The following is an 18,177-nucleotide window of genomic DNA, read 5'->3' on the forward strand; positions in this document are numbered from 1 at the left end:
CATAAAACCCACTACCGCCGTTCCCCTGCATACTTTGACTTTTGTTTGTGACCCTTAAAAAACAGACGACAAAAAAACAAAAACAAAAGACTTGAAAAAAGCAAAGGGGAAAAAGAGAAGTGGAAGAAAAATAAAGTCACGAGTAAAAAGACTTGCAGGGGTCATCATTGCTGCTGCAGTACCTGGAAACGCGTTATATTGGTGCATTATTTTTGATTGTGGTGGCACGGCCTTATTATTTTAAAAATTCCTCCCTTGTAACAGAAGAACAGAACTACTTTTATTATTAAATGCTCTTTATTTTTTATCTACATCCCATAATTGCATAAAGATCATGTCTTTTTAAATATAATAAAGCTATTAAGTATGTAAACCTCATCGCCTTCCCTCCTCATACCCAACAGAATGCTTCTGATTTTTGTTTTTTTTGATACGCTTTATGGACATAAGCACATTTCTGGTTTGAACAGCAACAGAACTGCCTGTTGTGATATTACTTGTTTACAATTTCGCATGTGCACAAATCTTTCAGAAAGCTTTTAAAAAGGAAAGTGTGCAGGAAATCTGTAAACTTCTGCATCATCCGTCATTCCCTGAAACTTTTTATTATGTCCAATATACATTAGATTTTGCATGAAGTTTTTATTAACAGCACATTGGAGTTCCATGAAGTTTTAGAGACCCAGTTCTAAGTCTTCCAGTTCCTGAAGGAGAGCAGTTTCTTTCTGAATCTTCTCCAACTAGAACAAAAAAGCACAAGGTAACACAGATGGAGCTTATTATGTGGGAAATCAAAAAAGCTGTATTTATGAAGGTAAAACTAAGTTATGTATAACTCTGCTCTGCAGCAGAATGAGAGATTAAAATAAACCTTAAAATCACTGGAAACTGGGTTAGATGATGAAATAGGCAAAGAAACAAACACTGTCACATCCTGCCTGTACAGCCTCACTGCCCATCTGCTGGAAGGTGTCACCTAGGCAGGAGAGCGGCAGACAGGAGAGGCTGCCAGACAACACACTTCCTCATCTGAGCATTTACATTGCAGCATGTTCTTCAGTAATGCACTCAGTCTGAGACTACCCCAAGCACTGTGACTGCTGTGTTTTTCATTTTCTTGCTATCTCTGCCCCAATCTCACGTTGCCCTTCTTTCCCATTGTCCTGCCACGATCTAACGTCTCCAAAATATGACATAATCCTTGCCATATAAACCAGGAAACTAATGGCCATCACTACTAGGCAACTTCTGAGTTAGCCAGTAAAGCTAGAAGTATACCAACAAACGCACACCTGGTGCCTTATCCCATGGTATCATCCCTTACGTCTACAGTATTTAGTTCAAAGAAAGCCTGACTCCATGCTTGAGCCAAGGGGTACTGCAGGCTGAAGTGATCCCATGTGCAAGAAGTGCACAGGGATATCAGAGGGGGCAGCATAGGAGAGTTCTCACACTTGTTTGGCCACTGTACATTGGCATCATTTGGTCAGTGTTAGTACTCATTTCCACATAACACACAGGAGCGGTGATAATAGCAAACATGGCCATATGATGAATCAAATGGGTCATTTGATGGGGGTACAGCAACAGAGGTGGGGACACCAACTAAACAAACATCAGGTTTGCTCTCCGTGCATTTTGTTGAATGCTTGCTGCTAGGAACTGTCTCTGATTTTGAAATTGAAAGGATGCATCACATCAAAATCTTACAAAATGTAAGCATAATCATCACAAAGCAACACGCACCAAACATGGGGTAAAAATCCAACTCAAGCAAGCTACCCAAATCTTAACAGTACCTGATTCTTCTCTAGCTGTTTGCCAGCAGCTGCTTGTTCTTTCAGCTGCTCAATTGCCTTTAGTTTCTGTGAAAATAAATATGTATATAGGTGAACCAAGAACAGAAAAAACAGTCTTAAAAGTTCCTGCACTTGCAATTGCTAAATTTACCAGGAGGCAGTTCTCAATGTGGAAGGGACATTTTCTTTAAGCATCTCCAGATGCTCAATCCAGAATTCCCCACCAATAAAAGAGATTTTCTTTTTTTTTCCAAGAACGAGACAACCTAGAGAACAGGAATGCTTAGTTTCTGAAACCAGAACACCATGCATCATCTGACTGAAGGGCCAAATCCATTTCAGAAATGACTCCTACAGCATCGGCATCCCTCTTCACCACATATTTTCCTTTGAGGCCCAGGACATAACAGAGGACCGTGAATAGCAGGAGGTGGCGAAAAGGAAAAAAAGCCCTGATGGATTTTGCAGGAATGGGAAAGATTCTCTAGCCTTAATTGAGCAAATTCCATTCTATAACTATTTAAATCCAAGAACTTATGAAATTGGCAGTAAACTTTGCACTCATACCACTTAGCGGTTAGGAAGAAATTCAAGCCACGTATCACTGCTCCCTTCTCAGATTCAAGATTTAACAATGTTCAAAAGCTCGCTCTCTCTCCCTCAAAAAACACAAAAACAAAACAAAACAGCCTTAAGATTAGGGGAAGTAGATTTGTCTTGCTTAGAATCAAAGCACGTTCCCAGATCATCTTGGGCTGGTGAAAGCAGCAAGAGCAAGAAACTCCCACAGCTGCCTTTATAAGCATAAAGGCATTTAAGCTATACTCAGTTGTGAGGATTCAAAATCATCAGTTGTGAGGATTTTGTCGCACATCCAATGGTATTCATAATCGCAGGCTGGAATGCATTTCCATGCACCCTTCAGTGGCTTCTATGCTGTCTAGACTGAGAAGATCTTTAGGAGTCTCGGCAAGTGATGACTTCCACTATTTTACGAAATGAAAAAGCCAAGGAAGTTGGTTTACAAATTCAGGAAATTACCATCTAAGTAAAAGCTACCCTGTTGAGCTCAGGTCACCTTACAGTCAGACTAGACCTTAAAAAACAACTCTTAGAAAAATCTGATGTTCATTTAAGAAATCCCCTTGCCTTTTTTAAGTTCTTTATCTTCTTGTCAATTTCAGGATCTCCTGATGTCACAGCAGGCACAGCACTCTGTGGTGTGCTCTGGGATGCTGAGGACTGTGTAGGTTCCTGGTTGCTATCAGCTTTGGCCTCCTGTAAGCAGATTTAAAAAATAATAAATAAATCACATTATCTACAGGAAATACCTTAGATTACAGCAGGCCTGAAAAATCTTTTTCATCATTTGAATTGCTCCATTTTATATTTCTTCCTCCTCTGATTTGCTCATATTCTCTAAAATTTGTATGTGACTTGCTATGCTATTTTGTATTACCTATTATATAGATAAGGGCTTTCCTTGGAATGTCACTCACGTTGTTTCTTCTTTAGTTTCTACTTCATGAAGATACCAACCATACATAGCATGGGAAAACACCAGTAAGGATGACATGACAGACATATACACACGTATTTTGTAAAGGAGACTGGTGGGTCGTCATCTCTTCACGACAAAGAAAAGGCTCAAAGTCAGTGTAATAAATTCAGAAACCTAAGCTCTTATTTTAATAAATTATTACTTCAGAAGTCTGTAAAATTTGGAGCGCTAATACCAAAAAGCTGATTTTTATCTGCTTAGGTGAAGAACAGCAAAGAAATGAAACAGAAAAACAAGCTCTCTTTGGTCTGCCCTGATAACACCCCTCAGCCCTGACCTGCAGAGCAACCCCATTCTCAATTCCTACCCAAGTCTGGAAAGAACCTTGCAGATTCACCTTGCAGGTGAAAAGGCAGAACTGCATATTGACATTCATTTCATCTAACCCCTGCAGCAACTAACCACAGCTGTTATTTTTAAGTATGACTAAGGCAGATGCGAAAGGATAATTAACACATCTACCACCCTCCCCAGAAGTGAGCACATGCAAAATCAGTGGGGATGGGTTTCAGTAAAACTAATGTCACTGCTCTGAGACTGATCACTGGCATTGTGAAAATTAGTTTAACATCCTTGAAAGAATTACTTTTGTAGTACCTGTTTAGCAGCTTTCTTTGCTTCATGTTTCTTTTGATTTTTGAGAGCTGTTTTAGAGAGTGGCTTTTCACTGCTTCCTGACTGTGGTTTCATGTTCTGAGGTGGCTCATCCTCATGCTGCAGGACAGGCAAAATTAAGTTTTGAAACCTCTATTCCATATTGGTACAAAGAAGAAAAAAAAACACTTCCAAATTTACTTAAGACAACACCATACGCAAAGCTGAACTGTGACAGAAAAAAAAAGTACATGCCCTTTCTCCTAGTGGAAGGCTAGCAGTAAAAAGGAGTTTAAACTCCTCCATTCTCAAGTTTTCCCTTTTAGGTGGTACTGTCTTATATTTCCTGAATATTTTACATATGTCCAGCAAAAAAGCAAAATCATCATGTTTTATGGAGGTGGTGGAGGAGTGGAAATCAAACAGGAATAGAACAGCTTGGCGTTTTGCTTTTGCTGAGAACTTTTTAATCAAGCTCCCTGTGACAAGAAAGAAAAAACAACTGGGTTGTTTTATAGTTGTTGTTTTGGTTAGTGGAAAGAGGAAGTTCTTTAGCCCCAACTCCCCAGCTCCTCAATTAACAGTTAACGCATATGACAAGTTGGGAGCAGAGAGCAGGCTGGTAAGCTGGGACCTAGCCTAACTCAAGTACCCAGTGTCACTGTAAACTAAATTTATAGTTTATTGTTCTTGTGCATGTTGTAGAGAACAGTTTTAAAAGTCTGCAAACCACCTTGAGAAAGAACAGTGTTTGGACGAAAGAAAACTGTTCCTAGCACAAATTCTTGCAAACGGTGAGCAAATAATTGGTCGAAGAGGACTGTTAAGAAAACCTCTCAAGAAAAATGTAATACTCCTGTCATTCTGGTTACTCTTCTAGTGTCCCTTATAAAAAATATACACATATTTGAGACCAAGCTTCAAAGACAGGCAAAACAATGAAACAGATCAATTAAGTACATATATGGCAGTCTACTTACAAGCTTGGAACTTGTCACAGGTTTGTTTCTCAAGGCCGGAGGTCTGTATGCCTGGGCAGGTTTTGGCTCAGTGCTTGGCAATTCACTTGGAACTGCTTGGTACTTCACTGCTTTCACTGGGAACACTCCATCCAAAAATGGCTGCCAGAAAACTTGCCACATTTCTTCATTTGATGGAACTTCATAGTTGTGTAAAAGAGAGCCAGTGTAGTGCCATATCTTGTAGCCATTACTGACTCGTAGCCTGGGAGCACAGGTAGCGGTTACAATGTGCTCCCCATCAGGACACCAAGCAAAGTAGGTGGAATCCGAGGCTACTGGTTTGGAAACGAGTTTGTAGTTTTTAACGTCCCACACTTCCATCTGTCCCCTGAGATTTCCAAATCCTGCTAGCACTAGGATGTGTCCGTGGGGGCTGTAGTAAGCAGCATTGCGAGGACCGGTTCCAAAATCAAACACAGGGTCACATTTCAGATTAAAAACTGTTGCTTTGGCAGGCATAAAACCATACACAGCACAAAACTCGACAGAATTGGGGTTCCAAACAACATCATAAATAGGACCATTTTTAGCTAAAGGAAAAGGAAAACATGCAGCCATTGTTACGAGATTATACTATTTCACTTGCACCGAAAAGATACCAATGATTCTTAACTCCACACTTTGCTAAAATCCTATAATCTAATTATTGACTGAAAATGAATTTTGCTAACAATTACAGTAGAAACAAACAATTGTCTCATAATTTTAGTTAAGGTTTGCAACAATAACTGCAGCCATTCCAAATTACCTCTCTGGGGTCAGCATCAGCACTTTAAGCATATGTTTTAATGTAAAAAAAAATCCTTTATCTTTTTTCCTCGTTATTCAAGAATGGTATCTCAGGACCATCTCAAACTGTCCCACTGGAAACCTGCAAAAACAGGAATTTTATACCAGCTGGATACTAGTTCCTCTTCTACTCTATAGCATAGCTCAGCTTTGTAGAGCTAAAAATGTTGATTTAAGTTACCTTTGCACTATGCTCATGCATGGTATTTTTTAAGGCAGATTTTGAAGTGGGAGAGGACAAAAAATGGCTTCACACATACTGACTAAAACTTGATATTATTGGAAGCTATTCTGGGGGGTAGAGCATTAGGAGATACTGAAAAAATGGTGGATTAGCGATCTCAATTCATGTAAGATACAGAAGAATGAATAAGACCCATAGGTCATTATAACGCTCCATAATCTGATTACCTTTACGTATGTTTCAGGTAAGTGCCAAGTGCATTAATGATAATTCTTAACTTTGAACATTGCCTCAAAATATCAAACTGAATTGAACCATTTGTTGTTATTCTAAATCTTCAGTATCTTTGGGAACCTCAGTATCTTTCAGCTGTGCAATCACACTGCGTGCTTTCCCTCTTAAATCTTTTTAGATAATGTTACCCAAATGCAATTGCAGAGATAGAGATCTGAAAGAAAATTGTGTTCCTACAAGTTTCATGACAGTAAGCAACTGGAGAGATTATGGCAGCTTTATATGGGCTTCAACAGCTAAGGCAAAGGCTGTAGCACATATTAATCAAAACTGAACACACCCCCCCCCCGCTTCTGTGAAAAAAAGCTTCAAAATTGGACCTCAAAAGCAACCAGATGATACAAATCATAAAATCATTCAGGTTGGAAAAGACTTCTACGATCCATAGGAAATGAGGCAGCACTCACTCCAAGTGCTCAGTATTTGCTTTCCTCAGGAAAGAAAAAAAAGTTTTACCCTTTATCCCCCTTGAAAATGAATAGCTAAATTAAATTAGAATTCATGACAGACCTCTTGTTAAATAAAGATGCATTTGAAGTTAGTAACTTCAAAGGTCAAAGAAAGTTTTAATAAGCATGGAATTTAAGAACTAGCGTTCTTAATGCAGTAAACTGTCCCCAGAGAGATTCTAGACATTGAATTATAACTGGTTATTTTTCCCTCCAGTCAAATTAGCAACAAAGAGAAACAGGGCATAGTACTTGCAACCGCAAGTTTTACTACAGAAGGCAAGCTGGAGATGTTACCCTGATCAACGCTAGTACTGAAGGGAACATAGTCACAATATCTCTTACAAAGTCACTTGGGTATTACTTGTTTACATCATCACATCCCCGGCGTTTTGAAATCTTCACAACAAACTAGCTTCTTTATAATCCCAAACACGACAAGTATTTAACATAACAGCAAAAACTTAAGATAATGGAAAAAATACTACCCAGAGGAAATTTATGAAGATTTCAGTACAAAGATGACACTGAAAATGAGTGCTTGCTCCTTCCAGATGAACATTACTGACAGTATCAATCACATGCCTAACACTGCACGTAGGATTGTTCCATTTGGTAAAATACTTTCCTGCCTATTTTGGATCCTCAAACATTAAGCTGCCTCGCCTCCGTTGTCCAGGTCCTTCCTCAGAAAGAAAACACAGTTCCCTTCCTGTGCACTCTCACAGGTAGATTATTTGTATATTTTAACTGAAAGTGTGTGCTCTGTGCTACTGCCATTAAGACGAGTATATCAAAGACAACGATTTAGCTACTGAAAACATACTGCAGGTTAAAAGAAGGCTTTGAAGGCTTTTTAAATAATATTGCTTTTTAAAGAACACTTCATTTTTGTAAAGAATACTACTTTACACTGACAAAAACCACCATCAGACATCAAGGAAAAGCTGGTGAAGCAGCAATTCCCACTACTGAGAGCTCTAATACAATGAAAAATTCCCAAGAGCTACTTACGTAGTTGTACGACCGCACTTTCTCCATTTGTTGCAATGTAGTGCAGAGTTTGCTCTCCATAGTATGAAGCACCTGTTTTATCAACTTCTGTACTAGCTATAACTAGTACAGCTGTGGCTAATAGAATAGACAGAGTTATTTCAATACAATTACCGAAAATAACAAGCTTTTTCACTAACTACCATGCACAAAGAGACATTAACTTGATAATGAACTTTACAATCAGTTGCACGCATACCGCTGCTTTTATCATTCTTATCATAATTATCATTTTTATCATTCTATTCTTAGTTGAACTTTTCATAAACCCAAACAAAACTAGTATTTTCCTTTCTCAAATTAAGAGTACAAGCCAAGGCTATTCACTTACTATTGGATTATAAGAAAGTGAACAAACTTTGGCAGCCATAAAAAGATGTTCACTAGCAGCAACAGCGTCTAATGCTTTTCATGTAAGGCAAAAAACAAGCATCCCAATCAGTCCTTGACTAAAATGTATCATCAACAGCTTTTGTACGTATGTCTATTTTATGCAATCACACAGAAACCACACGTGGGCTATGTAATACCTTGTCTGTGTTCCAAACAACATGGGTTGAACTAAGGAATTTTTTTTTTTTAATATTACTCAGCATGTTGCTCACAAACAGCAAAGCATACAGAGGACTGTGCAAGTCATCTCAATCATGATTACATCTGTTTATACGATTTTACAGAACAGTTTACACTCCGAGATAATCTCACGTTTACAGTTTAAATATGTTACCACAGAACACAAAATTAAATTTCAATTCGTTATTCAATTGCAAAATTTTCCAACACGTAAAATACTCTGGATTATGATATAAAAAAAATCATGGAGGTCAACATGGGAAAATTACGAGCTCTTCAGGGTACTGAGAATTGTAACCTTAACACTGCATTAGCACTAATGGCTATCTTTGGTATTTATCTCTATATGCAAATAAAATGTAAAATCCACATAGTAACAAAGTAATAAAATCACAAATGGACGGAATGCCAGGTTTAAATATAGAGCTGCTATACCTTTTTTGTTCCATAGCATTGTCACCTTGTCAGCTTTAAAGAAACTTTTATTGGCTAGTGCAGACTGAGGGCCACCGAAGTTGGGATATTGGTAGAGTCTAACAAACGACGGTGCACCTTTACTGCCTGGAACATACACAGCAACCTAAAACAAAGTCATGAGATTTTATTGCAGACTATATTCTTGGTAGCACATAGTCTTGGTCTAGTTATTACTCATACACTGTACTAAAATTGCAGTATTTTTTTGAAGAAAACCAAAAAAAAGTTGGAAAAACATCAGAAGTACCTTGGTTGGCTGTGCTCCTGGAGATAACACAAAATCATTAACCTTTTGCAAATGCAGTTTATTTGCAATAGTGTCTGCAAAAAAGAAGTCACAGATGTGATGACATTAATGACAAAACGTCAGCCTGGATTACTCAACTATACCTTCTCACGAGTCTGTATCATGGATAACAAAGAGAGGTATATATAACAACAAAGGATTTATTCCACTAGGCAAACAAACTTTAACTTCCCATTTCAATAAACTAGAGGTCTGACTAGACCTCTTTTCTTTATTGACATCTCCCTCTACTGAATCCAAATATTCCACCAATAGTAGTGAACTTCTTTGAGGAAAAAAAAAAATACCTGTAGCTTCACAGCCTCAGTTTTGCCATCAATATCAGTTTTCTAATGAGCCATTTTCAAATAGTTCATCGACAAAATACAGACAACAGAAAGAAGTAATCATTGATAACGTTATCTACTGAGAATTTCCTCTCACTTTTCTACTCTCTATTTCCTGAATCTCATTAAATGTAAAAATACAAAACCAAGCCTTTTTATCTGAAAATGTGTTTCGTAGTAGGTAAGTATTAAAAAGATAAGCTAAAGAAAAAGGAAAACATACTTCATTAAAATGTAGTAATTTTGATTTTCCAGAATTAAAATAGAATGCAGACAATACTTCAAATAAAAATCAAGCAACAGAAGAAATGAGAGGGAAAAGTGGAAAGTGAAAAAAAACAGAAGATGCCTACACAGAACGTAATTAAACTATCTTATGGAAACATTTCCTTACTGAAGTTGTTGTTTTCAAAGAAGTGCACTTCATTGTTTACATTCCTGGCACAAATGCTTTCATCATCTGCCCAGCAGGGACACCTACATTTAAAGAAAAAAAATTAGAAACAATGAGCATTGCTCATCTTTAGCAGTCTAGCATTTTTTCCTCCTATCTTACATCTAAATAAGCTCAATCAGAATATATTTCAGATGGATAAATGACACTTGCCATCTGAAAAAATATACAATTTACCTTGTAAAAAATATACAACTCGACTTACGATTATCACCTGCCCAGCTTTCTTTTTCTGATGTCAAATGATAGGGGATCTACACTAAGAAATACATAACTATAACTGTGTAAGAAGTACTAACAAGCACAGTTACTTACTTTCAGCTAGTAGCAGGAAACATTCTGAAAGACAACACCGCACCAAAAGCTCCACTTACCCGTATGAGAACTTGGAAGCCACATTTCTTTGCAAACATTAAGCACCGGGAAAAGTTACTTACCAGTTCTGCATCTTTTTCTGGATGAAAGACTTCAAACACTTCCCAGTTTTCACATCATAAAGTTGTAGGTTGGGCACCCCTGCTGTGCCATCTTTAGCAGCTGCAACAAAAACATGTATTAAAGTAGTGATCTCTTGGGATTAAATCTGCTTCACCACGACAACATTCCACCTCATGATTCTACAAGCATCTAAACACGCATAAACTTCTTAGAGGAAGCATCCCACTCCCTAACAGACTACTAGGTTATTAATTGCTTTACCTATTAACGTAAGTCTTCTTGCAGTCTGTCAGCGTGCAGAAAGAACTAACATGTGGAAGCGTGGGGTTTCTACTCCCGTTGCAAGACTATGGCTACCAATGCTAGGACAGCTTTTTAAATGCGTGTTTGTGTTGTTTTTTGTTTGTTAGTTTTTAAATCAAAATCAAATATGCTCTCTTGGCAAAAAAAATGGAAGGTATATTCTCCACTATTACACTGTGTTCTCACAAGAATCCAACACATTTTGTCCAACACGTTAATAGTCACAGCTGTATCTATAAGCCATATAAAACAGCTCTGCTTGTTTTAAACTTTTTTTTTTTTTACTCATTCCAGATATTACAGCTACAACCTGCCTGTTACTACCAACAATTAAAAAACCACCTCCTAACAGTTCTCTAACAGTCCACAGCTGTCATCAGTTCTGCCACTAGTACCACCTCACCTTATCCTACAGCCTGTCCCAGACCACTTCCCACAAGCCTAGCTCATGGCCAGCTCCTCCTATCGCAGGAAGCATTTACACCATGCACTTTAGACACGTAATTCGGTAAGACCGAGAATATCTAAACTAGGAACATCAACTCCACACAGAGGCAGAGGAGAGACTAAATCCCTCTGGACAAAGGAGAACACTTATGTTAGCTGTGCCCAGCAGAGGACATGACTCCTGAGACACCTTATGATTTTCTTTATCTATACACAAACACAAGCTGCTTGAACGGTGTGTTATTGAAACATACTCTGCACTAAGATCAGTTTGCATTTTTTGGAAACATGCCATTTACTTAACAGACCAATAGCTGGTACATGCACTGATTTACTGTTGGTAAGAAACGGTCAATACCAGATGCTTTCAGAGGATGCCGTCCCTCCCTCCCTCCCTCCCCCACTCTATATTTGATTAACCACATGCTTTTTCTGTACACTTTCCACACTGCTCTTTTAGGCAGTGAACACGCTACAATGGCAAATCAGGTAAAAGAAAGTCTGCAAACCAAATTAAAACATGCACATACCCTGCATACTTTTATAGTGGGTAAAATACTCACTTGTATAGGCCTGCCATGTTGCTAGAACGTTATTCTTTGGTGAGAATTCAAGGCAAACTACTTTTGGAAGATCAAAGGAACGCAGTAATTCAGCACTGGTGACATTAAAAATATTCACTCTGGAACCAGAAAATGATACTATCAATAAAACATGCTTACAACAGTTAATTAACTGCCAAGGTAACTTTTCATGTATTTGACTCTCCTAGATCTGTTCCAGATTTGGCTGGTGTTGAAGAGCTGGTTTTTCCTCTCACTTTTACCAAATTTTTGAAAGAACGCATTTTAAGCCCAGACATCCAAGCACAACAGAAACTGGCTCCATGAAACATTGGTCAAAACATATCTCGTATTTTGATCTGCCACATTGTGACTCTGAGTCGGAGACAAGGTATACTCCGTCCATGGAGAGTTCGTCCATGCTTCCAGTGTTAAAGTTGAGAAAAGGCCAACAAAGATGTAACTGAATTAGAACATACATTTGGACCACATATTTCAAAGGTCCTTTTAAAGGTCTCGAGGGAGGTATCAGGAAATAGGAACAAAAACCCCAACTAAGTCATATCAAGATTCCACAGAAATGGGAGCATTATAAATATGAGAAAAACAGTAATTTTTTCATCAACTATTCAGAAAACAAAGCCATTACTGCAAACAACATACAAATTAAATTGCACTTAAGGCATGTGCAAATGCTTTCATTAATAGCAACAGCCTTCACACACATAAGGTAAGCGTAACATAATTGACTCAATTTACTTTATACAAATTAAATGATTAGGATCATAAAAGGAACCAACTTTTCTCCATTGCACCAGGCAAAGAGGGAACCGTCCTTGCTAAAAGTAACAGCTTTGCAATTTTTTCCAGAGTCCCTAGAGAAATAAGAAATGCACATTAGTATTAAAATGCACTGCATAAGGTATCGAAAAAAAGTAAAAGAAACTCAAGTTTCTTCCTGCACTCCTTCATAACAGAGCGATCTACTCTGCAACCGGAGAGCTGCAGTAGGCGATCTCTGAAGGTCCCTTCCAATTCAACTATTCTAGCTGTTCAGTGATTACTATTTGGGCAATTAGACGTCAGGCAAGGGTAAAGACTTCAAAGCCACTGAGGTTTACTGAACAATAAGAAAAAAATACATTTTTTTTCATACATTTTTCAATTTTAGTCTGCATTTACTTCTCAGAAGAAAATCTGAAAGACAGAAACCAGTCCAGATTTGGACTCAATGGCCCTTGTGGGTCCCTTCCTCCAACTTAGGGTATTTCTTCTGTACAAAAGGTCACAAATTGTTGGAACAGCAGTACCTTTGAAATGCCGTACTCTCTGTGAAAGCAGGCGGCCCATTCACCATGTAAAGCCCTTCAGATCCTCTCACTGGAAAAGTAAACAAAAGTGTTCTCATTTCAACTTCAGAAAACTGCCCAAACAAAAACCGTAATCTAGTTTGTGACCCCTGAAACCCGTAAGTACTGTTTCCCTCTTCTTGCAGTTTAAAGGTAGCAAAAATGAAGGTTGTAAAGGGACATTCGGAATATCAGATGCTGACCTGGCTTCATCCAGAGTAACTGCAGGATTAAAAAAAAAAAAATAATAACAGGGACCAGACCGAAGTCAGACGCCCGCAGCGCGACTGGCGCCAGGGCAAAGAAGGGAACAGACGCTCAGTGCCGGGGCAGGGGGAGGCAAAGCCGGGTGTGTCGGATGGAGTCAGAGGCAGGGCCCCCCACTACCGGGGCCCTGCACACCCCGCTGGGGCTGTGCCCGTTCGGGAGCCGGGGCCGTGCAGGGACGGAGTTCCACAGCCTCCGTGGGCAGCCGGTGCCCGCGCGCTGTCTGGCAGCGGTCACTTTTCCTGCGTTTCAACACAACTCCCTGTGCTCCAGTTTGAGCTCACCGCCCGCTGTCCTGTCAGCGGGTACCACAGAACAAAAACCTGCTTCACCTCGCAGGATGACCTCAAGCTACACGAGAACTGCACCTGTGTGAGGAAGGAGGTGGACAAACACCTTGCCCTAACGCGGCTGGTGGTCCTCAACGCTCAGCCTTTTTCCAAGAGGCACTTGCACAAAGCCTAACGTGCAGAACTGCAAAATCCTCCATCGCCGCGAGAGCTACACGGTACTCCTGCACAACGGAATCACAGAGAGCTGTCCAGATATTCCCCAAAGCAAGGATTAACTACCTAAACACAGGAAGGGCATTTGCCAAAGGAAGATTATGTCGGATTTTTTTTTCGCTGACATGAGTCTGGATGTGCCCTATAGTTAATTTCAACATTAAAGTTCAACTTAAAAAGCAAAAAGCATGAAAGAAATACTGACAAAAAACGTGTTCCAAATTTCATCATTTTAAGAGAAATTGCCATGCTTATGGCACTAGAAAACAAGCAAGAAATAGAGACAAAGTCCGTGCAAAATCATGCATTTGGAATCGTTATATTGTGAATAAAGCTTTTTTTTTTTTTTTTTTTAATCCTCGGGTGGGTCTGTTACAAGCATGTTAGAATTCAAAATTAAACCACAAAACAGGCAATTGCTACACAGGTATTAGCTGTGGCTTAAGTGTTTTCTTGGGATACCAAAGATGCATACTTCTTGAGTCCTGGATTTTCATAGAATCACAAAATTGCCAAAAATAAAACAGCCTTACGTGAGGCAGGAAGGTGTAACACACACCCCAAAATAGCGCTCAGCGTCTGAGATTCTTCAGAGGGAAACAGAGTGTAGTTCCATGACATTTGCCAAGCTGATCTACAGTACGTCAATCTCCTAACTGCAATTCATAAAAACAGTCACGGGTACATTCTTACAAAGGTCTGTCCCAGAGATTCAAAAATTGTGTTTCCTTCTGACTCTAAAATACAAAAACATATTATTACTCTTATATTACTTATTACTCTTATATTCAGAGTATTCTTGCTGGCTTTCTTTTGAACAGACTACGTAAGATTATTAATTAGAGTGTAAATAGGTCAACACAAATTTCTCAAGTACATAGAGGACTGATACCATATTTCAAATAAATCAGCTTCTGATATAAATGGGTATTTGTTGCAGAAAGGCCCTAGTCACTCTCGATACGGGACAGAACGATAAAGTACAAGGCTGTTCAGATGAACAGGGATTAACAAAAATAACAAGTTCTTCACCGTCTCCAGCAAGTGTCTGAACTACTGTACGTTAAATGCTTCTCACAAAAAGTCCAAACGTTTCAGGAACTCCGTAGATGAGATCCTACTCATTTCAGTAAGAGTTCCTCATGCGGATGATTTACAGGTGAAGTCCAAAAAGGTACAAGATTCAATCTCATGATGCTGATCAAAGCAACTGATCTATGGCATGCTTCATAATCAAACTTGACTTCTGCATTCCTACAGCAGCAGCAGACAGTAGCTTTTAATGTAAGACTTTTAGATCAGAAACGATCAAAGCTAAAAAAAAAAAATCTCTAAGTATACACCAAAAAGGTACAGCACTTCTGTTTTAAAAGCTAAGGCTAACAGCCTGCGTAAAATGTTGATGTTTGATCAATTTATGGATGAAAGCTGAGGTGAAAAACGGTTTCCTCACCAACAGGACTCAAGATAGCAAGCAGACGCTGCCGCCAGGTTATCTCAGCGAGCACCAGGTCTGGCAGCACGCAGGGGCCTGCCCAGAAACCTCCAGTGCTCCCGCTCGGCCTCCCGAGCTCGTACTGAGCCACGCCACGGGGTCCTCACGCAGCTACAGCAGCGCAGCGCTGGGAGCCAGTGCTGCCTGCAGCCACCCCCCTCACACCGCTCCTCAGAGCTGCTTCTTTACTTGCTGCCTATCCCCATGCATCTCTCTCCCAGCACCTCAGAAATGCTCAAGATGAGAACGTTTTAATCAAGAGAGCATTAGTTTGGCCAAACCACTGTGTCGACAGATTGCAAATTCTCACGTGTGTCAAAGGGGTGCGTTTCAGCACTCTGAGCACTCTGCTGGAGCCTACTGCCCAGCTCCCGCATCAGGCTCCACAGAAAAATCAGGACCTGAACACACAGCAGATTGCGGGCAGTAACGCAGAGCCAGGACCAGCCTGGACAACTGTAGCCCCCGGTACCCCGGGACGAGCCCTGCTTTCAAAGCTTCGCAACGGAGGAGGGTAGAAGCCGGTACCCCTCCCGCTACACGCAACTTTAACGAATTTAAGGAGAGAAAGGCACGGAGGGGGGCCACGAGGCGGCCCGTGACGGCTCCGCAAGGGCAGCAGCGGCACCGCGCCCCGCCCCGCCCCGCCGGGAGCCCCGCGGGTCTCCGGCAGCCCGCAGGGCCCGCAGCCCCCCCGGCCCGGCCCGGCCCGGCCCGGCCCGCCCCGTTCCCTCCGCCGGGGGCGGCCGAGGCGAGGGAGCCGCGGGGCGCCGCGGCCCAGGAGGCGAGGCCGGGGGGGGGGGGCGGCCGTGAGCACGGGGCGGGCGCACGAAGGCAGCTCCCGGCGGGCGGCCGCGGCCCAAGGGCCCGGCCGCGGAGCGACGAGGGCGCGGCCCGGCGGCACAGCGGGACCCGGCACAGCGGGACCCGGCATAGCGGGACCCGGCCCCGCTCCCGGCCCCGCCGTCCCCGGCCCTCCGCCCCCGGCCCGGCACCCACCTGCCAACAGCGGCGCGGGCGGCGCCATCTTGGCGCGAGGGCCGGGCGCGCTTCCGCTTCCGGGTGAGCGGCGGCGCGGCGGCCGCAGGGAGCTCCACGTCGCGCGGCGCGGGGGGGGCGCCGCCGGGCACGTGACGCCGAGGGAGCGCTTCCGCCCGCCGCGGCGCGCGCGGCCCCGGAAGCGCCGGAGGCGGGCGCGCGGGTTGGCGGCGGGCGCCGTCCCGCGTCACGTGGCGGGGGCGCGCTTCCGGCGGGCGGCGCCGCGCGGTGCTGACGCTGGCAGCGGGGCGCAGCGAGCGGAGCGCAGCGCAGCGGAGCCGGCCCGGCCCGGCGCGGCCGCACCATGGTGGCCAAGCAGCGCATCCGCATGGCCAACGAGAAGCACAGCAAGAACATCACCCAGCGCGGCAACGTCGCCAAGACCTCGGTGCGCGGGGACCGGCGGGGCGGGGACGGGCTGAGGGACGGGGCCGGGCCGGGGAAGGGGGCTGGGGCCGGGCCGGGGGGCTGGGGCCGGGCCGGGCCGGGCCGTTGTGGGCCGTCCCGGTCCGCTCCGGGCGCCGGGCGCGGGCCGGCCCTGACGCGCTGCGCGCTGCCCGCAGAGGACGGCCCCGGAGGAGAAGGCGTCGGTCGGGCCGTGGCTGCTGGCGCTGTTCATCTTCGTGGTGTGCGGATCAGGTGAGCCCCCCGGCCCCGCCGCCCGGCCCCGCCGCCCCCCGCAGGCGGCCCCGCGGCCCGCTGAGCGCAGCCGCCCGCCCGTCTGCTCTCTTGCAGCCATCTTCCAGATCATCCAGAGCATCAGGATGGGCATGTGAAGGCGCCTCCCGCCGCCACCGCGGCCCCCCGAGGACCGCGACGGACTGTGCCCCGCGCCCGGCCGGCCCCGGCCCCCCCGCAGCCGCTGAGGGACGACGCCCGGCGCCGGCCATGCCTCATTCCAGGTCCCCTCACGAGTCATTCCGAGTTTTCTAGTCCGTGCCACAGTGCCTTGAAAAGCACCACATGTATAAAGCAATAAAATTCTATTGTTGATCTACAATCGTGGACCTACTTATTCAGCAGAGCTTACCTTCGTGTTCTATGTACGCCTGCTAGTCTGTATGCAATGTAGAGATCTGGGATCCGGCACCTGTTGTACACGCCGGTCTCGAGACCTGTGTAAGCCTCTGTATAGCTGGAAATGCTTTTATTTAAAGTCGGAAGCCGGGATTTCTGTAGTAGCCGGAGTACAGATTTAAAGCATGTTCCTACCGAAGCAGTCGGGCCGCACGGCGTTCTATTGCTTATCTAAGTGAACCGTCATCTCTGTGTATGTAGACCAGCACTGCAGCATGTGGCAGTGCGCTAGCGCTCAAATGCTTATCGTGACAGAAAACTCTATCCTATACCTCTTGTTCTAATAAATAGAAGATGCTTGTTTGTATAGCTAGTGGGAGTTACTTAACTAGAGACCAGCGTGACCAAGCAGCAGCTGTTTCTGACATAACCCGATGCTGAGGTTTCACGTACTGTTTATCAGCGAGGGCAAGAGCTACTGAACTTCTCCCGGCGGCAGGCTGTGACTTTGCTGTAAATACTTCTTGGACAACCTTCAACAAGTCGTGGTTTTAAATTTTAAAATGTTGTATGGGGATGTTTCGTGCAGGTACCAGGGACCCTGCCCCCTCCTACCCACGGTTCTGCTTTTATGCCTAACATCTGCGGAGCGTGGTGTGTCTTGCGATATATATTCTAATCGTGTTTAAGGTAAATCCTGCTTTCAGCTCTGTTTCCTCTAACGATGGATCCACTGCTAAACTGCTTCCCTGTGGATCGTCACAATTCCTTCTTAGTAACGTTGAAATACCAAACGAAACCCTCCCTGCCTGTATAGAAGAATGTAACTTAAAATCACAATAGAAATGCTGCTATTGATCATACTTTATTGC

General features: G+C 43.1%; 2 protein-coding genes across 3 annotated transcripts; one reads left to right on the forward strand and one right to left on the reverse strand.

Moving 5' to 3' along the window:
- Positions 1-278: 278 nt before the first annotated feature.
- Positions 279-16,379, reverse strand: EIF2A (eukaryotic translation initiation factor 2A). Of its 2 annotated transcripts, XM_035566481.2 has the most exons (14): positions 16,250-16,379; positions 12,944-13,013; positions 12,434-12,508; positions 11,634-11,752; positions 10,320-10,419; positions 9,823-9,905; positions 9,043-9,116; positions 8,754-8,898; positions 7,707-7,823; positions 4,935-5,506; positions 3,958-4,074; positions 2,949-3,077; positions 1,800-1,865; positions 279-740 (listed from the first exon to the last, which is right to left on the reverse strand). In XM_035566481.2, exons 1-14 carry the CDS (start codon positions 16,275-16,277, stop codon positions 675-677), a joined length of 1,761 nt encoding a protein of 586 aa, XP_035422374.1. In that variant the 5' UTR covers positions 16,278-16,379; the 3' UTR covers positions 279-674. The 2 variants fall into 2 exon arrangements, with proteins under 2 accessions (XP_035422374.1, XP_050568457.1); XM_050712500.1 differs by lacking the exon at positions 12,944-13,013 and having other exon boundaries at positions 16,250-16,327.
- A 90-nt stretch (positions 16,380-16,469) lies between these two features.
- Positions 16,470-17,288, forward strand: SERP1 (stress associated endoplasmic reticulum protein 1). Its single transcript, XM_035566537.2, has 3 exons — positions 16,470-16,676; positions 16,852-16,927; positions 17,024-17,288. The coding sequence occupies exons 1-3, from the start codon at positions 16,593-16,595 to the stop codon at positions 17,062-17,064; spliced, it is 201 nt and encodes a 66-aa protein (XP_035422430.1). The 5' UTR covers positions 16,470-16,592; the 3' UTR covers positions 17,065-17,288.
- Positions 17,289-18,177: the final 889 nt, after the last annotated feature.

This window comes from Cygnus atratus, chromosome 9, assembly GCF_013377495.2.
Source record: "Cygnus atratus isolate AKBS03 ecotype Queensland, Australia chromosome 9, CAtr_DNAZoo_HiC_assembly, whole genome shotgun sequence".
NCBI classification, from domain to species: Eukaryota; Metazoa; Chordata; class Aves; order Anseriformes; family Anatidae; genus Cygnus; species Cygnus atratus.